The sequence below is a fragment of the Mesoplodon mirus genome (assembly GCF_964341445.2).
Source record: "Mesoplodon mirus genome assembly, chromosome: 2".
Taxonomy (NCBI): Eukaryota; Metazoa; Chordata; class Mammalia; order Artiodactyla; family Ziphiidae; genus Mesoplodon; species Mesoplodon mirus.
In genome coordinates this window covers 125,515,533-125,537,651 of record NC_138977.1, presented here as the reverse complement: position 1 = coordinate 125,537,651, position 22,119 = coordinate 125,515,533, and the positions used below count along the sequence as shown (strand labels likewise).

At 46.4% G+C, this 22,119-nt stretch overlaps 1 protein-coding gene across 8 annotated transcripts in view; it reads right to left on the bottom strand.

The window, feature by feature from the left end:
* RGS12 (regulator of G protein signaling 12) overlaps positions 1-22,119 on the bottom strand; it is a gene marked incomplete at its 5' end in the record, with an annotated part of 118,333 nt that overhangs the window by 34,039 nt on the left and 62,175 nt on the right. For 6 of the 8 annotated variants that reach the window (XM_082611288.1, XM_082611291.1, XM_082611290.1 and 3 more), the window contains one exon: positions 15,482-15,503. In XM_082611288.1, coding sequence (XP_082467414.1) covers positions 15,482-15,503 — 22 coding nt within the window. Of the gene's footprint in view, positions 1-12,571; positions 12,667-15,481; positions 15,528-22,119 lie in introns of those variants that run through there. The other 2 variants (XM_082611295.1, XM_082611294.1) reach the window with 2 other exon arrangements.

The window sequence follows — 22,119 nt, the reverse complement described above, 5'->3', positions numbered from 1 at the left end:
GTCACTTCACCTTTCTATAAAGCCACAGTAGTAACTGTATACTGGCATCATAAGAGTATTGTGACAAGTAGTACCAGGCACATAGTAGGCATTCAATAATATTGGTTGGATAAATAGATCACATGTTCCAAATACAAGCTAATGAGATGGCACAGGCTGAAAGGCATATAACTTCAAATTATAAACATCTTGCAGTTTTAACGCACAATTCATAAAATATTTTCTACTTAAAATTTTTAAACATAAAAAATAAAATCCCTTATTGATCATTACCTAAAATTCTAGTCCTATCTCCCCTCCCTAGAGGAAACCCATCTTATTAATTTGGTGTTGATCCAAATTTTTGTTATGCTTTTATGAACATATATGTGTTCCTATCAAAACAATGTATATTGTTTAGGAGAGCTACTACTTTTCATCTTCCTGAACTCCATTAGCTCTAAAAGTCAGGCCTGGCCATGTGACTGATATGCTGTGGGTTTTCTAGTTAGATGAGAATGTTATTTGTAAATAATGATTATTTCGTTTCTTCCTTTACAAGTTTTAAAATTTATTTTTCTTGCCTTATAGTGTTGGCCAGAATCTCCAATATAATGTTAAATAGTTGCTAAGATATGAAACATCTTTGCCTTATTCCTGGGTCTAATGTTTAACTATTAAGTATAACTTTTAAAAAATGAAATGGGTATTAGCAGACTCACAGGTATAGAAAACAAACTAGTGGTTACCAGTGAGGAGAGGGAAGGGGGGTGCAATATAGGGGTAGGGGATTAAGAAGTACAAACTACTGTGTATAAAATAAGCTACAGGATATAATGTACAACACAGGTAATATAGCCAATGTTTTATAACAACTATAAATGGCGTATGACCTTTAAAAACTGTGAACTACTATATTGCACACCTGTACCCTATATAATATTGTACATCAACTATACTTCAATTTTTAAAAAAAGGAATGGGGACTTAATTTTATTAGATACTCCTTTGCCTCTACTGTGATAATCATACAGTTTTACCCCTTTAATCTATTAATATAACACAATCTGCTTATGTGACCGTGATATTCCTTTATTGAAGTGTAAGCGCCATGAAGGCAGGGACTTCGTTTTGTTCACCAATGTATCCCCAGTGCCTGGAACAGTTTTTAGAAGAAAGTAGGAGTTCTAAAAATAACTGTCAAATGAATAAATGGTGACTTGAGTGGAAAATTCTCTAATGTTAAACTATCCTTGCACTCCTTGAATAAACCTCACTTCATAAGGATGCATTTAAAAAATGAAAACACTGCTGGATTCAATTTGCTAAAATTTTATTTAGGAAGTTTCCATATTTGTTCACTAAGTTAAATTGGCCAATAATTCAATTTTGTGCCATCCTTGCCCAGTTTTGGTATCAAGGTTATGCTGGCTTGATATGAGCAGGGTAGGGTAGCTTCCCATCTTCTATACCCTGTGTGGTAGACCATGTTAAGTCCAAAATATTTGCTGCCCCTGCTTGTGAGAGGGTTACCCATGCCCCCCACCTCAGCATCAGTCTTGGCCTTGTGATGTGAGAGAGCGTAGCACGTAATGCTTGGGAAGGAAGCACTGCCCGGCTCTGCCACAAGACTCACAGTGTCCCATAGAGGAACTGCTGCAACAGCGAAAACACGCAAAGCAAAACAAGGCCAAACTGCAGTGGGCGTATAATGTAAGTAAAAAAGAAATTTTGCTTTCTTAGGGCCACTGTGATTTTGGAGTTATTTGTTATTTGCAACATCATTTATCCCAAGCTGATTGATATACTCACCTATAAATTGGTTTGGGCATGTTGCCTTTTGCGGTGTAGATCTTTGACTTCCAAATCATTTTTGCTTATGTTGATTTATCTAACCAAAGTTTCCTTTTCTTCTTAGGCCAACCATATTTTCCTAAACGTTGTCCAATTGACCTGGTAATCAGATGCATTAGTATAAAGTTATTCATAGAATTTTCTTATAACTTTAGCTCTCTGTTATCTTTGAAGTTATCTTTGTCTTCTTTCTTCCTCATTCTTAATGTTTTTCCCTCTTTTTCTTGATCATACTTACTGAAGACTCATTTTTTTGTTTTATTAATCAGTTATATACTGTTTGTTTTGTTTTCCATTTTGTTAATTTCTACTTTATGTTTTTCCCTACCTTATTTTGAAAGCTTATTTCCTGTATTTCCCAACTTTTCTTTTTTATAATATATACATTTAATACTACAAAATTTTCTCTGAAAACCACTTTGACTATATCCCACTGGTGTTAATATGTAGCACTATAATTACTGAACAGTTCTAAACTGTATTATAATTTCCATCTTAATTTTCTCCTTGACCCATGGATTATTTAGAAATATAGTTTTAAAACTTTCAAATGTACAGTTTATTTTGTATTGTCTTTTTGTAATTGACTTCTATTTAATTACACTGCAGACAGTAGATGTGATCTGTATGCTATAAATATATTTTTAATTTGTAGCAACTGCATTTCTGGAGTAGAATACTGTCAACATTGGTAAATACTTCATGTATCTTTGGGAAAAAAGTGTACTCTCTATTGGATGTAAAATTTTATATATATAAAATTTAAGTTGTCTGTTTTATAATTCAAACATTCTGTGATCTTACTCTATTTCTTATCAGCTTGATTTCTTAGTTTCTGAAAAAGGTATATTATAGTCTTCCCCTAAGAATACTTGTCCACTTTTACTGTAGTTCATCTAACTTTTTTTACAAGTGAGAGACTCTATTTTTGGTGCACATTGCCTGCTTTCTTCTTTTTTTATTGTTTTTTCACTTGAATTATTTTGTCTGGTGTTAATATTGCCATACCAATTTTCTTTTTCCTTAGTATCTACCTAAGAAAATAATTAATTTCATTTAATTTTTTCAATCTTCCTGTGTCCTTTTGTTTTAAAATTGAATTTTAAACAATCTAAATGGAGAGTTTTCTCCTTTGATGCCCTTTCTCTTCCACTGATCTTATAATCTTCTTCAGGGCCTCTCCTAGGCTCTTTTCTCTATGTAGTTCTTCTACGCAATTTCATCCACTCCTAGTACCATTTATATTGGAAATGCAATTAAAACAGCAACAGTGATATTGACAATAATAATGGCAGCTATCATTTGCGTAGCTTTTCATTATGTGCCACGTACTGTTCTAAATGCATCACAGATATCAGTTCCTGTCATTCTCACAGTAATGCTGTAAGATGGGTCCTGGTACCCATCTTACAGACAGAGAACTGAGGTGGCCAGCTGGTGGCAGGGTCAGGGTTTAACCCAGTCCATGCTCTGACTCGTTGGGTGTCTTATCACCTCTCACGTCTCCAGCCATCTTCCAGTTCCCACTTGTCTCATAGGTTTGAGACTCCTCTTTTCTGCATGATCTCTAATTACTCAAGCTTACCAAGGCACTAAATTCAACTGGTGGATTGATGACCCTTAAGCTCATGCTTTCCAGGCCCAACCGTTTTTGGCATCCATACTCAGTTACCCAACTGTCTACACCACATCTCCACCTGGAAATTGCGAAGTATCTCAAAAGTCACAGGTCCAAAGCAGAGCTCTTGTTATTGCCGTTATCTGTTTCTCCCGACCCTGCTCCTTCCCACCCCTGCCGACGCCGTGACCGTCCCCCAGTGGAGGTCTCCTCACCCTGTGCTCTCCTCACAGACACAGAATCACCCTCTCTCAGGTTTCCACTACCCCAGCTGCTCCTTCTCGGCTTTTTCCTGGCTCTTCCCATCTCCCCAAACTCACATGAGGGAGAGCCTCTGCTCTCATCTCAGGGCTCGGCTCCGCTGGACTCGCGGGCCTCTGGCTGGACCAGGCCCTGCCGCCCGGCTCCATCTCTCCCACCACCAGCAGCAGCACATCCCGCAACAATCCACCATCTCCCAGAGGCAAGCACGGCCTGTCCAGCAGCCTCTCTCGGAGGCTCGGGTCACCTTACACGCAAGTCCCTGCAAAGTCTTGTACGTTACAAGGCTTTCCCTCCCTTCTCTGAACAACAGCATCTGTTTGAGGGTGACACGTTGGCCTGAAGTAATCTCGATTAATGCTGGTTGTAGATACTGATGGAGGTCACTCATCTAAAAGAAACAGTTTTTTAAAAGGCAAACAAAGCCAGACTTAGTATTTATTCCTGGGGGAATGACCTGAAGATTTTTAAAGAGCAAGACAGTAAGTGGCTACATAGTGAAGATCACAAATGTACAGTCACAAAACAATGAAAAAACCCAACTGCCCTAATATCAATGGCTGTTTGTGGCTTGTGCTACACTTCCAGTGAAAGCATCATACACAGATTCCAAAAATGCTGTATCTCCACCAGCTCAGACAGAAAGAAGTAAAGGTGACTCTGGAAAACTGGCAGTGACTCACAAATTAGCTCCAAAATGTATATAAAATGCAAAAGGCCTGGAATAAGCAAAACCATCCTGAGGCCACACAACTAGATCTCTGAACACACGACAGAACAACAGTAATGACGACACAAGGTGCTGATCCAATGACAAAGAGACCAATGGAACAGAAGCTGGAAGCCAGAAACAGACCCACAAATACACGATTACCTGATAAAGGTTCTGCTTCCTTTCAGTGGGGAGAGGATCGCCTTTTCAATAAATGGAGCTGGATCAACTGGGTCCCAGAGGGGGAGAATGAATCTTGTCCCCTAACTCACATCATACACAAATATCAGCTCCAGATAATCAGAACTTTCAACGCAAAAGATAAAGCAATGATGGCTTTACCTTCATGATCTTCGGAAGGGCAACGCCTGCTCTAAAAGGATATAAAAAGCATCACAGAAAGGGAAAATGATAAATTGGATGATACAAAGATTAAAAACTTTTGGTCATCAAAAGAGACCACGAAGAGGGCTTTCCTGGTGGCGCGGTGGTTAAGAATCCACCTGCCAATGCAGGGGACATGGGTTCGAACCCTGGTCCAGGAAGATCCCACATGCCGCGGAGCAACTAAGCCCGTGCTCCACAACTACTGAGCCTGCGCTCTAGAGCTCGTGAGCCACAACTACTGAGCCCACGTGCCACAACTACTGAGCCCACGTGCCACAACTACGGAAGCCCGCGCGCCTAGAGCCCATGCTCCACAACAAGAGAAGCCACCACAATGAGAAGCCTGAGCACCTCAATGAAGAGTAGCCCCTGCTCGCCGCAACTAGAGAAAGCCTGCACACAGCAACGAAGACCCAACGCAGCCAAAAATAAATAAAATAAATAAATTAAAAAAAAAAAAAGAGACCACAAAGAGAATGAACAGGTAAGCTGTGGGGGAGCTCACCTGAATACATAAATCCAATGTAAGAATCATTTCCAGGATCTATTTTTCAAATTTCCTACATACCAATAAGGAAAGGTAGATGATCTAGCAGGAAAATGGGCAGAAGTCTTGCATAAGCACTGAGTTGAAGAGACAGAGATTAGAATTAGGCCAGGCCAGGCTGGAATTTGCAGGTGCCAGGAGGAAAGCTAGTGAAGAAAGAGCTCCAGAAATCTCAAAAGAGACCCCTGGAGTCTGTTGCTGAATTCTAAGGTGTGTGCACACGGGGTGAAACCCATGAGATCAGGCAAAGAATAGCTGGGAGCTGAAGGATGAACGTTCCCAGAACTCACACAGGGTTGTGAGATTTCTGAGTCCCCACTAGCTCTGGTTGAACACCTGGCCTTCAAAGGAGACCCCACATGTGTCAGGCTTAAGTAGTGGGGCTAAACTAGCTTACAGTGAAAGCTACTTTAGATTTGCCCTAGGAAAAAAAAGCCTAAAAACAAGCCTCAAAAGGGGCCAAGCCAAGCCCCAAGTAGCTTAACTGCCAATTAAAACAAACCCCTATACTCTTCAAGGGAAGACAACAAAATCCTGCACCCAGTCGAAAATCACTAGACATGAGAAGATGCAGAAATGTGACCCACGACCAGGAGAAAAATTAGGCAATAGAACAGACCCAGGAGTGACAGCAAGGATAAGTCATCAGACAGAGACTTGAAGACACTTAAAGATGTTGTAAACACGCTCTAGAATTTAAAGGAAAGCGTGAATATATGAGGAGAGAAGTGAAGGGTTCTAAAAGATCCGAAAGGAACTTCTAGAGATGAAAAATAAATCTCTGAAATGAATAGTCCACAGGATGGAATTAACAGCATATTAAACACTGCAGAAGAATAGATCAGTGAACTTAAACACAGAACAAAAGAAACTATGAAACATGAAGCATATGGAGAAAAAAAAAAAAAAAAGACTGAAAATGAACAAGTCTCAGTGGCCTGTAGGAAAAACCCAAGTCCCCAGAGTGGGAGAGGGGTAAACAATATCTGACACTCAACACGGCCCAAATGGCAGATACACAACAAAACCAACCCAAGACTCATCATAATTAAGTTGCTGAAAACCAGAGAGAGAGAAAATCTTACAAGCTGAGAAGGCAGGCCCAAAGGCATCTACTTTCTCTTCTTAGTTTTCCTAATCTGCATAAAAGCTGCTTAGGTAGAGCTCTTGCAAAAAGCCACTGAGCCCTCCCCAATCTCAAGGTCGACTTCTAGACCTTTCCCCTAAATTATTTTGGCCAATCAGATTTTCAACCCAATCTATGTAATACTTTCTCTGGGCAACTTTATACCTATTCTCCTGAGAGTGAATCTAATAAAATTTTCAAACTATTTGGCAAGTCCTTAGGTAAAAAGCTTCAAGCATTTAAAACAATATTAACTATTTTAGTAAACTCTTCATTGAAGTGTAATACATACCAAAAAAGGGCACAAATCATGAGTGAGCACTTGTGTAAGAGGCAGAACACGGGCTCTGGCGGGAGCTGCCTCAGGGTGACTGCTCCCCTGACAGGACACACGGCTTACTAGACCAGTCCTTACACTGCTCTTCATGCTACGGTTTCCTAAGAGACGCTTTCCTCCCAGGAATCAAACTAATCAATCCCCTTGGAGTGGAAGGATACACACCTGCTTCCAGGTAGGGCCTCTGCGGGGAGGATGAGGAACGGACACAGGAGGGTCACAAAGGGGACCTCCACAGTGACTGCAGTGCTTTGGAAGAAAGGTCTCAGGCAAATATGCCCAAATGTCAGCCAGTGTGACTTCTAGGAGGAAGGTATGTGGTCACTGGTTTATTACTTTTGAACTTCTGTTTGCTTGAAAAAAATTTCACAGTATAAATAATTACTAATAAAAACTCTCTCCAAATATCTTGTAGAACTGGAAAGAAATCAGCACACTGGAAAGAATCTTGGCAGAAATCAACTCTCTATCCTTCCAAAAACTAAAATCCAAGTCTGACTAGTGTTTACAAAATACTTAGTACTTCGTACCCTATAAATACACTATGTAACTCTGGGTATAATTTTTAGGTTCAAAGCAAACCATAAGGTATGTTACAATATATTAAACCAAAACAAAGACTTCTGGTTAAAACAACCCCTCTCACGCAGCAAATAACAAATTAACATTCCATCTCTACTAGTTAGCAAACATTTTTGAAAATGTGCAATTAGGCTGCACTGTTCTTCTGATGAGGAAAATATGACTTCACCAGAATTCTGTACAAATACCCATGACACCACTCTGAAACCTTTACATTTCTCCTCTTTCGTAATTTTACAGGATGCAAATTCATTGCCAAAAATACTAGAGATTATAGTACCTAATATTTTATTTTTAAAGATTTTTTTTGATGTGGACCAATTTTAAAGTCTTTATTGAATTTGTTACAATATTGCTTCTGTTTTCTGTTTTGGTTTTTTGGCTGCGAGGCATATGGGATCTTAGCTCCGTGACTAGGGATCGAACCCACACCCTTGCACTGGAAGGCGAAGTCTTAACCACTGGACCGCCAGGGAAGACCCAATACCTAGTATTTTAAAGAAGGGTGCAGTTTAACTCCCTCAATTAACAGGCACGTAACCCTCACCGCCAGGCAGCTGCTGTAAGAGCCCCGGAAGCGGCCTGATGCGCAGGGCCCACTCCCGCACCGCGACCCCACCAGGCGGGCAGAGAAGGTGCCATCAGGCCTTGAGAAAAGACAAGGCACAGACAGAGAGAGGACGGCGGCCTGTGAGCTTCCCTCCGTGGCCGCGGAGCGCACGGTGTGAGCGGATTGGCGGCGGGCAGCTAGCCAAGGAGTTGCCCGGGGGAGTCAGCTCTTTCCAGAGAATGACCAAAGCAACAGGAGTTTTTCTGTGCCTTGATGTATTCTCTCACACAGAAAGGCGTTCAAGGAGAGACCCTCTAAACCCCAAATATCTGAAGCAGTAAGAGTCACTTCTGGAAACCAAAGTTTACTGTGAACGTAAAGCGCGAGGGAAAGAGAGCCGAGAGGCAGACCTGGATGGAGGGCTGAGGGTTGGACTTAGGCGAGAGGCAGGAGGGGTCCCAAGGCTGGAGGTGGGGAATGAGGACCCTCGGCTGGAGCTGACCCAGACTGTGCTCACCATGGCTCCCCGGGTGTCCAGCAGGGTCATGGAGCGGGCAGAACCGGGAGATGTGGCCCCGCAGCCATGCCCACTGAGCTACGCTCAGCCCTGGCCAGGTGTGTACAAACTTTTGGGAGAAGAGCCCTGGTGGGCCCTGGGAAGCGATCTGCTGGGCCTGAGACTACTCACCACCCAGCACCTGGAGGAACGGGTGGAGAGGACTGGAAGCTCTAGTCTGTGATGACCTACTTTCCTCTCTCGTTTCCTACTGAAAGCTATTTCAAAACAAGACAAGACAAACCGGCACATGGCAGCTCCCCAGGTAAGTATGGGCAAAGTGAAGAAGAGCCACCGACTCTCCTTTCCCCACGTCCAGCACAGGCGGGGGCGGAGCAGGGGGATTAAAAATCAGCCACAAACTTAGCAAAAGCAACCAAAAAATATGGCACAGTCTGATGCCATAAGCTTCAAACAAGAAAAAGAGAAAAGAGAAAGAAAAAAAGCCAAGAAAAGAGAAAAGATAAAAATGTTTTGACAGGTTCTGAGTCTAACCCATCCCTGAGTCCCCAGCAGGTGTCCTGGGGAAGGAAGGTGCACCGACAAAATAGGGAAAGTCAAGGATACACCCTTGTGAGTAGAGCCCAACTAGTACTGAGGGTGTCAGCTCAGGCAGGAAGGACACGGGAGCTCAGCACTGTGGTCTCTCTGGGCTCAAGAATGTCAGTGCCAGAAAGCACAGTGATAAGGGCCATGGGGACTGCTGACATCCACAGATGGGAGGATGACGTGATAGATGGGTAAATGTGTGGGTGGGTGGATGGACAGAGGGACGGATGGATGGGTGGGTGGATGGATGGATGGATGGATGGGTAGGTAGATGGATGTGTAGATGAGTGGGTGGACAGAGGAAAGAAGGTATAGACTATGCAAAAAGCAAACACAGAGTCTGGTCTGGAAGAAAATATAGCCTAAAAAACTTTAGAAATTCTTCATGTTCTATGAGAGAAAGGGGAAAAAGCACAGTTGATGAAACAAATTGAGGACAAAATCAATACTATTACAAAATGAATAAAAAGTAAAATAAGAGGCAAGATATATCTGAAAAATCAAATTAATAACATAGAAAAAAACCTTTTACAACTAAATTGCCTTTGAGTATAACTGACTGGCTTTCTCAAAGAAGCAGAAGAGAACACTCTTGGGCTCTTAGAAACCTCCCTGGTGAGTGAGAGTAAAGAGGCTGATGGTCTGAACTGCTTAATGGTGGCCATGTGGTCAGAATTCCTTCCGAAGATTTGCAAACCTATCTGATAAAGGATTAATAAACATAATATACAAGGAGCTCATACAACTCAATAACAAAAACCCAAATAACCAGGTTAAAAAATGGACAAAAGACCTGAGGTGAATATATACTTTGACACAGAAGACATACAAATGGCCAACAGGTACATGAAAAGATGCTCAACATCACTGATCTCAAGGAAACGCAAACCAAAACCACAATGAGATATCACCTCACACCCATTAGTCGGCAGTCTTGTCTATTATCAAAGAGACAAGAGAAAAGTGCTGGAGGGGGTGTGGAGAAAAGGAAACCCTCCTACACTGTTGGTGGGAATGTAAATTGCTGTAGCTGCTGTGGAAAACAGTACGGAGGGTCCTGAAAAAAATTAAAACTATAACTACCATATGATCCAGAAACTCCATTCCTGGTTATTCATCCAGATGAAACAGGATCTCAAAAGATATATGTGTCACCATGTTCACTGCAGCATTATTCACAATAGTCAAGATATGGAAACAAGTTAAGTGCCCATGGAGGAACGGATAAGGAAATTATGGTGTATATATATATATATATATTACATATAATGGAATATTATTCACTCTTTAAAAAAAAAAGAAGGAAATCCTGCCTTTGCAACACCATAGATGAATCTGGAGGACATGCTAAATGAAATAAGCCAGACACAGAAAGACAAAAGCTGTATGACCTCACTTCTATGTGGGAACTAAAATAGTCAAATTCACAGAAGCAGGGAGTAGAATAGTGGTTGCCAGGGACTGGGGGGAGGGGACACGGGGAGACGTAGGTCAAGGTATGAAAAGTCTCAGCTGTGAGATGAGTAAGTACAGCGTGGTGACTCTAATCGTAGTGTTTTGTACACTTGACATTTGAGAAGAGAGTCGATCTCAGTGTTCTCACCACACACACAAAAGATGCCTACGTGAGGTGACAGATGTGTTAATTAGCTTGATTGTAGTGATCATGCCACAATGTGTATGTATATCAAAATATCACATCATATACCTTAAACACATACAATTTTTTTAATCAATTATACCTCAATAAAGCTGGAAAAAAGTAAAATAAAATAATTTTTAAAAGGGAAAAAGAAAAACAGCCTTGTGTAGGAAGCAGTTACTGATATCAGAAGTGAGTCCGAACGACACGCACGGGTGGGTACTGAGCACGACCTAGGGCGCTGACCTCACCTATAACCGGTTTCTCTTTGGCTGCATCTCACAGCCCAGGTTTATGACGTAGTCCTGGTCACTAAAGGACCATTGGCTCGACACCACACACTCAGCTGCTCTCCATGTTGACTGTAACTACCGATGATCCTAACCTGCCAGCACAACTCTCAGCTACCAGTTACAAAGGAACTAACCAGCAAGCGCAGAGCCTCCACCAGACCCCCGTCCCCCTCTGCCAGTACTGAGCCGGCAGGACTGAGGCGGCTCAGGCAAGGCCCAGAGTTTATGGAGCCAACGTCAGTGCCCCAGGCTGGTGACACCCAGGCTCGGTGGTCAGGGCTCCTCAGCTGCCAGGTGACAAGGAGCCCCACCACTCGGCCTTCCCTCTCACTTCCTAACCTGCCAGCCCCCTTCCTGATGCCCTATCGCTTGGCTGAAGTTGTACTTCGTTGGAAAGGGGCAGACGGAGAAAAGCAGGGCAGACAGTAGATATAAAATCAAAGGCCGTCTCCATTCAGAAAACAAACAACAATTAAAGAATGCATGTCTTTCATCTCAGATATTATTTCTGATTTCAAAAGGTCCTGGTTTTTACGTTAGAACAATAATCAGAAATATTGCAAAGTACTGCTTATTAATTTACGGCAACAGAGTTTAAAATCTACTTCAAAACGATTTGTCTTTGTTAATCAGAGGTAATAAACGGCAGCTTCTGGAGAAAGACAAAAGAAACTGCACACGTGTCCCCGTGGACACTGGCCGCCACTGGGTCCTTGGGCCTCGGATGCAGAAGCATCCTCAGAGGGCCTGGCCACACCCCATGAGTCCAGCAGACAGTTCTGCTGCTGTATTTTACAGAATGGGATTCTACTAAGCTTGCTTGCTTGTTTTTTGAGAGGGTTTCACTAAGAAGGAAAAACTGTGAAAGCCACCCCCCTAATGGCCTAACGCAGGTCTTAGCCCCGAGGCCCTGGCCGCTGTCTGCCATACTGTAAATGCCCGAATTCAATTTTCACTTGACAAACACCTCCTGTGCCATCGCTGTGCTGAAGCCACCGCGCGAAGGTCACTGTCAAGTGGTTGGAGGGAGCAGACAAGCCAGTGACACCGATAAATAATTAAAATGACGGGACCTCGTCAGCAGTGTCGGAAGGAGATGAAGCCTAGGCTGACACTCAAGTGAAGGCCGGGGTGGTCAGAGCAGGGCTGCGGGGGGCGCTGCCTCAGGCCAGGGAGACCACGCTGGCAGCGGACAGTACTACGCGAGCCCACCGAGACTCAACGCGTCTGAGGGGCCACGGGAGACCGGGGAGGAAGCCTGCCAGCCCGTGGGGCCGAGCGAACCGCGAGGGGCGGAGTATAGACGGAGGAAGTGGGAGGGGCCGGGATGCAGGGGGCGGAGACGGAGGAAGGTCACCGGGAGACCCTGGGGCCACAGCGTGCTTGCGGAGAAAGAGCGAGGTTGGAAAGGCTAGGCTGGTATGTGTATGAAGCAGCCGGAGAGGACGTGCCCCAGACCCCAGACCCCAGACCCCAGACCCCAGGAGTTGGAGCTGCGTCCCCCACGGACACAGTCCGACACGTGCCTGCAGATGCAGGCGTTTATTCGAAAGCTCCCTAACGCCCCAACTTCCCAACCTCAAAGGGCGGGTCCAGTATCAGCAGAGACAGCCTGGCCCTTCCAGGGTGTGGGAGCTGGGTGGGAGGGGAAGTCCTGGCGAAGCTGCTTGGTACTACAAAGTAAAAAAGAAAGAAAAGAAGAGAGTAAACTTTAATTACAATAAAGCTGCCTTGTGCCAAACCCCAGGTTCAGGGACTGGAAGGCTCTCTCCCCTCCACACGGGAAGGCCTTACGACGCCACCAAGCTATGGCCACCAGCTCCCCAGGGTTCCGTTCCCACGCTGGGGGATTCGGTGTGAATAAGCGTTTGGATAATTTGCCACAAGGCAGATCATTGCATTTTTAAGCCTCTCTCACGTGCTAGGATGTTCTTCCTTCTCTTGAGGTAGAATCTGCCTCCCTGGACTCACTCCTGGTCCTGGTTTGCCCTCCACAGAGACTGACCTCTAATCCTTCCTTCACAGGGTGGTCTCTGGCTTTGGGCCACTCTCCTGAGAAATCGAAAAGACACACTTCTGGTTGACAAAGATTGTGAAAGTAGCATTGTCCAACTTCCTTAAAATAAAGCCACAAAACTAACTATGTGGTGAGAACACACATAATAAAAGTATAAAGTGTGAAATGAGTCCAACAGTTAAATGAGTCCAAATGATCTCACCGACAAGGTTAACTGAACACAAAATATTTCTGAGTGATGACTTATTAGTCACCCAAACTAGGCCGACGACTAGGTGGGGGCCGCACAGCTTGTGAAAAGGCTGCTCCCCAAAGCCGGCCCTGAGTCACTGCAGGACTTGTTTCCCATAGAAACAGTTTGTTCCTGGAGCCCCCAGGCCCCCAGGAGCCGGAATCTCCTGCTCAGCACAAACATGAAACATCTCTGTGGACACACGTTCTGAGTTTGTGCCTGGATCCTCTCACCAGCCCCGACCGCGGATGGGGTAAGGTGACCCCAGGAAGCAGGTGTCAGGAACTGGAGTGTCCAGGGCTGAGATGGGGAGCAGGGCACCGTGAGCCTGGCTCTGCAGTGAGGCAGACCTCAGAGCCTGGGTCCCAGCCTCTTAACTTGGCGTCTATGTGACCCTCTTTCTGCCTGGGTGCTTTTACTTGTAAAGATGGCAGAATATAATACATACCTCCTGGAACTAACATGCAAAATAAATGAGATCACTTTTTCTTCTTATTTGTAATCAGAAAAGAAATTGAAGATGGAAAATAATAAAAGCATGGAAAAACTCAATAGGACACATATAACTGTCTGGTGCAGTCCCTGAAATTGAAGGCGTGCTCAAGAAATAGCGACCTTGGCCCCTCCCTGCTCTGCCGCAGAGGACTCATGAGGGAGGGGCCCATCCTGAGTGGCCCGGGGCCTGAGGCAGGCAGAGGAGGAGGGACCAGGGGGTGGGGAGCAGGGCAGGGGAACCACTGCCACCAGCCAGGGCACCACTTCCTTAGAAAGGACACAGGGCTGTGAGTCTGGGGCTTAGCACACTTGGGAAGTTTAGCTTTCCAACAATTGTAAAGTGAAGTATATAATAAAACTCCCCGGGGTTCCTGCATCTACCGCTGACAGAAGAAAACTTTAGAGATGAATAAAGCTTAATAATTATGATTAAATTGAACATATTAAATAAACTTCTCAAATGTATAAATTTCCTGCAGAAATGAATGCCTTCTACCAGAAAAGATAAATGAGCACACAGGAGAAAAGTTAACATAAACAGAATACTGTAAAAACCACTCACTTTTATCCTGGATTTGGTTACAGGTCCTATTTCCTCTCATTAAGGAAGTTTTTCCCACTCCTAGCTTAAGGTGATTAAATGACATGATTATTGTTGAACATAAGACAGGTAACATAATTCCTTTTATTAAAAAAATAAATCCCCAGACACAAACTTTAGGATCTGCCTGGTCTCAGCTTCAGGTATCTGCACATTTCTTGTACTTCCCACGGCTGGACTGACCCCAGCCGGCGGACGGTGACTGGCGTCACCTTCCAGGCCGAGCCCCGCCACATACCTGCCACCCTGTCTAAGGCTCATGACTGAAGTCTGTAGTTGTTGGACAATAGAAACCCTTGGTTTCTCTTTAACTTACAATTAAGAGGGTAACCTTGAACCCCGTGACTCCCCAGCTCTGGCAGTACTTGGGACCCCCAGCCAGCAAATAAATGAAAATAAAGTGCTGATACATTTTGACAAATTATAAAATTCAACTCTCAATAGACAGAACAGAGTAATTAAAAACAAGTAAAAAAAACAAAACTGTGAGCAGAGGACTTTTATGTGTATTATAAGAAATAAGAACATTTGGAAGAAACTCTCCAAATCATTTTGAAGAGTTTTTAAAACTCACGGAACTAAAATGATAAGGGTTACATCAAGAAATATCTTAAGTGAAGCAGGACATCTCTGGCCATCTGCTTTTCGGGCAAGTCCCATTAAAAGAATCCCCTGAACAAAATCATTTAAAGGCAGAAAGAAAGCTTCCTCTTCATCCCACACCTCTCCAATTATCTACTAAACTTTTCCTAAGAAAGGGAAATTTAGCAACTGAGCGTCTCACCCGAATTTCCAGAATTGCTCAAATTCAGCAAGAGCTCTAAAACCTTCACTTGCTGGTTTACAAGCTAGTTCTACAAGGCGGGCAGCAGGTCTTTACTTGCTGGCACAGGAATGCCAGGGGACGGGCGAGGGTACTGTCACACCGAGCACGTCCCTGCAATAAACTTCCAGAACCCAGGCAGCAGCCACTGGGACGAATGGAGAGCTGCCCCCACGCTGGCCCCAACTAAACCCTCTCCCCACCCAGGGATGCAGAAAGGCCAAGGAAACATCGTTAGGAGTGAGCCCACAGCAAATACACTCCACATTGGAAAACTTTGTTAAAAATAGTAAAAATATACATCAGAAATTGTGACTTACCACCATCAGACACAGTTGCAGACTGAAAGAAAAGAGAGAGAGACATGAGTTAATTGGGCCTCATGACAGGTCAGGAGATAGTACGTCCACGTGAGGAGCAAAAGCAGACTCTGGCCGCCCCCGTTCTGGGAGCGGGTGTCCAGAAGACCAGCCACCTCACTGGGGCGCGTCCCTGCGCTTCCTGGGCGAGCCAGGGAGCGGGCCGGGCGGAAGCAGCCCGTCTCCACTTGGGGACAAATCCCAGCACGTTTGACATCGCCATCTTAGTAACAACCTCAGTGAGAGCAGCGTTACAAACTTCAGTCTGATCAGCCCGGGCTGGAGTCCGTGAGGCACACCCACGTCCAGGAGGCAGGCACCCTGCCCACTGTCCGTCCAGGGCCAGCCGCTGCCCTGGGCACATCACAGCCCTGCTCAGCGCTCTCACGCCGAGGCCCGGCCTGCGCAGGGGTGAAACCACCCCGGTGGTAGCAGAGTAGAGGCTGGCCCACAGCCAACCCCGACCGCCAGGCCCAGCCACCCTGAGCAGACAGATAGGGACAGGCCAGGACTGGAGGGAGGAGGCCATCGAGAGAGGTCCCAGAACGACAGGCGGGCTGGGCTCCCAAAGAGCTCTGAGCAATCCTCCGATGGGGACAGCTGAGCAAGACCCCCTGGGGACCCACCTGCAGGTCAACAGTTCTGAGGCTGCAACCCAGGGAAGGGCACCTGGGACATGCAGGGAGAGGGCTCCGGAGAAGGAGTTGGGAAAGGGAAAAGCTGGGCGGAGGCAGGAGAGGGTGTCGGTGGCACAGACACCAGGGAGCCTTCACCACGGGAAGGGGAGCGGGCTTCAGTGCAGGGCAACCTGCTGCCTTGTTGACATGTCCTGGTCACAGCACAGGCACAGCTCCGAGAGCAGCAGGCAGGCAGGGCCCCAAGGCAGGGACGGGGGCCGGCGGGCTGTTGGTGTGGTGCCGGGCACCGGAGCGGGTGTGCTGCCCTCTGCGTCTTTGCCCAGCATGGGGCTGGGCGCAAGGAAACCTCCCAGCCACGCCCTAAGAATAAACCCACTGCAGAACCCCCAGGCCTTGCACGCCTTCCTCTCTGCAGAGGGAAGGGAGACCAGAGTGCATGGCGTGGGGAGTGAACGGGGAGCCCCTTCCCAAGTCCTGGGCCACCCCAACAAGCAGAGGTCATATTTTAAGACCCCTAAGGCCAAAGCCAAACAAGTGCGGACAGAGGTGCCCCAGATTAGCTGCTTCCAGTGGAAGCCCCATCCCCCTGGGGGAGAGAAAGCATGTATTTGTGGCCGAATTTTGAAAAGAGCCACCATGTCAACTGCATCCCCTACTCATTGTTTGGCCCTCCCGTCGCCAGCGCCAGGGCCCCCCAGACCTTGCCTCCTGGACTTCACGGAAGACAGGGGACCCTCTTGATCGCAGCCCCTCACCTTGTGGGACTTACACCTACCCTCCTGCCCCCAAGCGTCTGTCCTCTGACAGCGAGAGGAAGAAGCTTCCTGACGGTTTTAGGATGGGGCTCGTCAGCGTTTCACACCATCGTGAGTCCTCGGTCAGAAATACTCTGGAACTATAACCTGGTACCTTATCTGTATATTTTTCAATAGTAAAAACACAGGCTATTGTGGATCCAGCTTTTAAACCTTCATCTTGCCAGACAGGCAGGCAATGAGCAGGCCCCAGCGAACCACCAGCCCTCACATGCCAAGGGTCTGGTTTTCACCGGAGAAGCGTGGGGTGAGTCTCCTTCCCAGGGCTGACGAGTGCACTGTGGGAAGCTGTCCTTCTGCCCATGCTCACAATAAATCACCTACAATGTGTTGTAAATTAAATAATATCAAAGGCAAATTACTCCCATGAGATTATGAGACGAAAATCTGCAAGGCCATACACAAAAGCAGAAATACTATCAATAATAATTTTGAAAAATTAGTCATAAAATGCAAAATCCACGAATGCGAAGGACGTGGCTCACTTCCTGTTACAATCATGACTAAAACTAAAGTCTCAGGCTTTAGCAGACTGAACAAAATGTGCTAAAAAATCTCACACGTATCCCCAAAATGAACTGAACTCAAGATCCAGGACACAGGAGTGTGCCTGAAGCCAAGAAGGCAGTGGCAGCTGAGTGTGGGCAGCCCACGGGGAGGCGGGGTGGGCTGGGGAGCATGGACATGGCGAGCAGGGCGGGCTCAGCACATCTGAAGAGGCTCCAGCTGGGGGGCTGCCAGACTCCAGCGTGGGGGGCCGCCAGACTCCAGCGTGGGGGGCCCTCTTGTGCAGTGTGAACAGATCCAGGTAAAGTTCCCCAAATGTGCTTTTAGAGCAGTTTTAGATTTATAGACACATTGTGAAGCTAGCACAGAAACAAACATGCTTTCTAACATACTGCTGCTCCACAGAAGCAAGGGGAACCCCTGAGGGGGGAGAGAGGGGGAGGGAACGGAGAGCAGCCAGCAGACGCCAAGGCCGCCAGGTGGGACGCAGGGCTGAGCGGTGCATGTCCACTCACTCGGACGCTCCTGGGGCAAAGAGCCCCAACTCCGGCAGCCACAAACACAAATCCTCCGGGAAGGCCCACAGGAGCTCCAAGAGTGTGAGGCTGCCCAGACGTGAGCTCACAATTCAAAAATCCCCCCAAACCCAAGGAAACCCCACCACGAGAAAGAATCAGCAGAAACAGCGATTAACAGAATCTCAGACACTGAAGGTTCTAATACAGATGTCAAATAACCATGAAATTGTGAAGAAATAAAAGCTGCAATAAAGAAAAGAGGAAGTAAGGTGGTAGATATGAAAAATAACCCAACAGAATGATTGACAATGAAAACTACAACTGTTGAAATCAAACACTCAGTAGAGAGGTTAACAGAGAATAGAGGTTGAAGAGAAAATTTGGGGATTGGAAGACAGAGCTGAAAGAAATCACACTGATGGCAGCACGGAGAGGAGGCACAGGAAACAAGCAGCAGAGACTAGGCTGCACTGGGAGGGTGCACAGAGAGGGTGGAGGATGCACAGGAAATCCTGGCCAGCCTGCAGCAGGGCCAGCGAAACCCCCTTCAGGAATGAGAGCTGCTCTGCAGATGGGCACCCACTGCCCACAGGCCGTCCCTCCGGGAACTTCTCCAGGATGCCCACCGGGAAGAGGCATCCTGGGTGCAAGTCTCAGTTGTTCCGCATTTTCCAGGAGGGGCTCAAAGTCTACAAGCCGCAGCCTCAGAGGAGGTACTTCCTTCCCTTTCCCCACTTTGGGTAGCTGTGCCAAGAGTGCCTTCCAAGTACTAGGCGTCTGTGGAGCCACAGGCTGGTGGCCCCCATGTGCTGAGGGTTCTCCCGGAGCAGCCGGATATCCCCACCCACCCAAGGCCCTAAGCTCTGCACAGAAATCCTTGACGAGAGGCAAGTTCGCGCTGGGATGGCTCCTGACATGAATCAATGCAGAAGGATCGCCGGAACTAGGTACGCAGCCCTGCCTCGCCGTCTCCCACCTTCTCTGTTCACGACTTGTTATCCTGGCAACTGTTTCCATCCCAACCAGACGTTAATCTGAAAGTAAAGCTCTATGGAGACACACTTTAATATCACCTGGACATAAAACTACTGTCCCCCTCCAAGTTTCCATACTTTTGGAGAAGTCGATGATGACTTCCTGACCAGATTATTTAATCTGCAAATAATGTATAATTATCATTAACCTAATTCTCCCATTTACTATCTAATATTTATTCTATTTATAAGCACACACCTGGGAGTGACAGAGCTGGGCCATCACATGAACCGACATGAGATATCCCCCAAAAGGGCCCGCTGGATCCCTAGTCAGAGTCTGATTCCTTGGCCATTTTGAGAAGGATATGGAAGCAGGCTACGGGGCACATCGCAGGGGCTTCATTATCAGAGGAGGTGAGGCTAAAAGAGTTGACACAGTGCAGCACGGGTGACAGGTGCTGTCATGGGAGGGGGCAGGGGAGGGGGCCAGTGCCTGGTGTAGGGGCCGATGAGATGGTGCAGGCAAGCAACATGCCGACAACAGCCTTGGGGGAAAGGCAGGCAACCCCCAAATCGTTTCTATTGACCTTGGGATTGACATGTCCAATTCTGACCAAATTACCCTTGTTAAGCCTGGCTTGCATTTTTCAAGCACATCTTGGTTGACAGGGGAAGCATCCAAAATGGCAAAAATTCAGAAACTCCCATAGATAATTCCCAAAGAAAATTCCCCACAAAGGGTAAGAAGGACTAATTGCAGCTCAACATGACTTTTGTTTGTTTATTTGTTTGTTTGTTTTTTGCGGTATGCAGTCCTCTCAGTGTTGTGGCCTCTCCCGTTGCGGAGCACAGGCTCCGGACACGCAGGTTCAGCGGTCATGGCTCACGGGCCCAGCCGCTCCGCGGCATGTGGGATCTTCCCGGACTGGGGCACGAACCCGCGTCCCCTGCATCGGCAGGCAGACTCTCAACCACTGAGCCACCAGGGAAGCCCCAACATGACTTTTAAAGTTAGGCATCCTCAAATTTCCTGGCATGCTTAGACCACTATAAACATTTTCACAAATTAAAACTGAACTCGCCTAACGTTTGTTCTGATACTCAGTATAATTTGTATCAACGTGTTTTCATTAGCCTGTACTTCTTGGGTTCTTCTCACATTCCCATATCACACGCTATTCTTATAAAAAGTACAGCTGCAGAAAACAAGCTGTCAGTTAAAAGGTGCCAGAAAGTGAGCATTTTTCTGTGCTTACAGTTTAAACACATACCATAACTAAACAGCTCTAAAAAGGTCTATGATATGTCTCCAAGACTGGAGTTTACACTAATGTAAATACATTTGTTTTTAAAAACTTACAAAGTATTTTAGATATGTAATTTAAGTTCAAACAATCTCCATACCTCAGGTCAGCCTCTTAAACCTGATAGTTCAGTGTTAACTGATTTGGATCTATTCCCAGCAGGAAATGTGTCTGGACCACACATGTGAATGGATATTTTATTTTTAATTAATGTTTTGAACGTTTTAGATAATTTCTATGAAGAGTGCTATATGATTCTGGTTTATCAAGGCCGATTCTGTCAGTAGCATTTGACAATAGCAGTTATGAGAATATATCATTTCCTAATTACACGATACATAGTAATATACAGATATATATTTTCAGTTTTGAGCTACTGGCAAAATTTCCTACTTTGAACATAAATATTAAATAACCCTCTCTGGTTCTTAAAATAAGAGACCAAAGGCTTGTAACCTGCCCAAACGTTTTGAAAAAAGAGATAATCCCAATGATGAAAAGCCTTAAGAATCTAACAATTCAATTTGCATCTAATTTATATTTATTTGGCCTTTTAAAAGCTTGATCCTCTAAGTTTTTTTTTTAATATTTATTTATTTGATTTTTATTTGGCTGCACCGGGTCTTAGTTGCGGCATGTGAGATCTTTAGTTGCGGCATGAGAACCCTTAGTTGCGGCATGTGGGATCTAGTTCCCCGACCAGGGATCGAACCCAGACCCCCTTCATTGGGAGTGCAGAGTCTTAGCCAATGGACCACCAGGGAAGTCCCGATCGTCTAAGTTTTAAAGCGACTGCTCGCTGGATGAAGCACAGAAGAGAGCGGGTGGTATGGGGCAGGAAGACCCCAAGGGGCAGGATGAAGGGCCATCAGACAAGGGATGGAGGGCCACTCTGCTAGTCCCACCCACACGCCAGCCCGCCCTCTGCTCCGAGAGCTCAGGGGTCTTCACACCAGGCCACGACCCTCTAAGGAGCTATCAAATCAATTCAGTGGATCGTTAGCAGCATTTGTGAAGAAATGAGATAAGATGGGATAGAATAATGTGAAGAAAAAACACCACGAATGCCCCGGGGTCTCCGCTGTTTTAGAGCCTGGCCTCAGAGCTGCATGTCTGCGTGCACGTGAGCACACACACCCCATGTGTCCTGATGTGACACGCATCCCCCGCGCAGGCTATAGTCCTGGGGTGGTGCGTGGAGAGCACCTGTGCAAACGTGGGGAAGCCGTGTGTGAACAGCTCTGAGAGCAGAGAGGCAACCTCTCCCTCCCCTCGGCCTGGAGCACCCCACCCGTTCCCTAACGCTCACCTGCAGCCTCACCTGGAGAGCCCACTACCTGGGCTGCAGCTTCACCCACGCCTTCTCCAGAGAAGCCTTCCACAGCCACGACGCCCAGTGCTCCGGTTACATACAGGACACAGGGGTGACCTCCCATAGACCTCGAGGGGCCCGAACCAAAGGGGCAGTGCCCGCGCCCCAGCCCACCCAGGATCCACAGCATGGCACACACACTGTGCACTCACACACACCCCGCACTGTTCCTTCCCAGCAGTTTCAGCCAGAGATACCTGGACACAAGGCTCACGTGCAGCAAGGAAGAGGCAAGTAGTTCTAGGTTCAAACCACGACTTCACAGCAGAGGGTCTCTGCGATCCAGAGACTGTGGTGACAGCAGGACGACAGCACCACAGGTGTGTTCAGTGCTGCCCAGCGACCAGCGGGGTGGCTGGACACAAGGCAGGCTGGGGCTCACCAGGCAGCTCACGGCACTTCCTGTGAGGGGTGGGGACAGGCAGTGGGGGCCTGCAGTTGGAGGGCGCAGGGGCCCCGGCTCAGAAT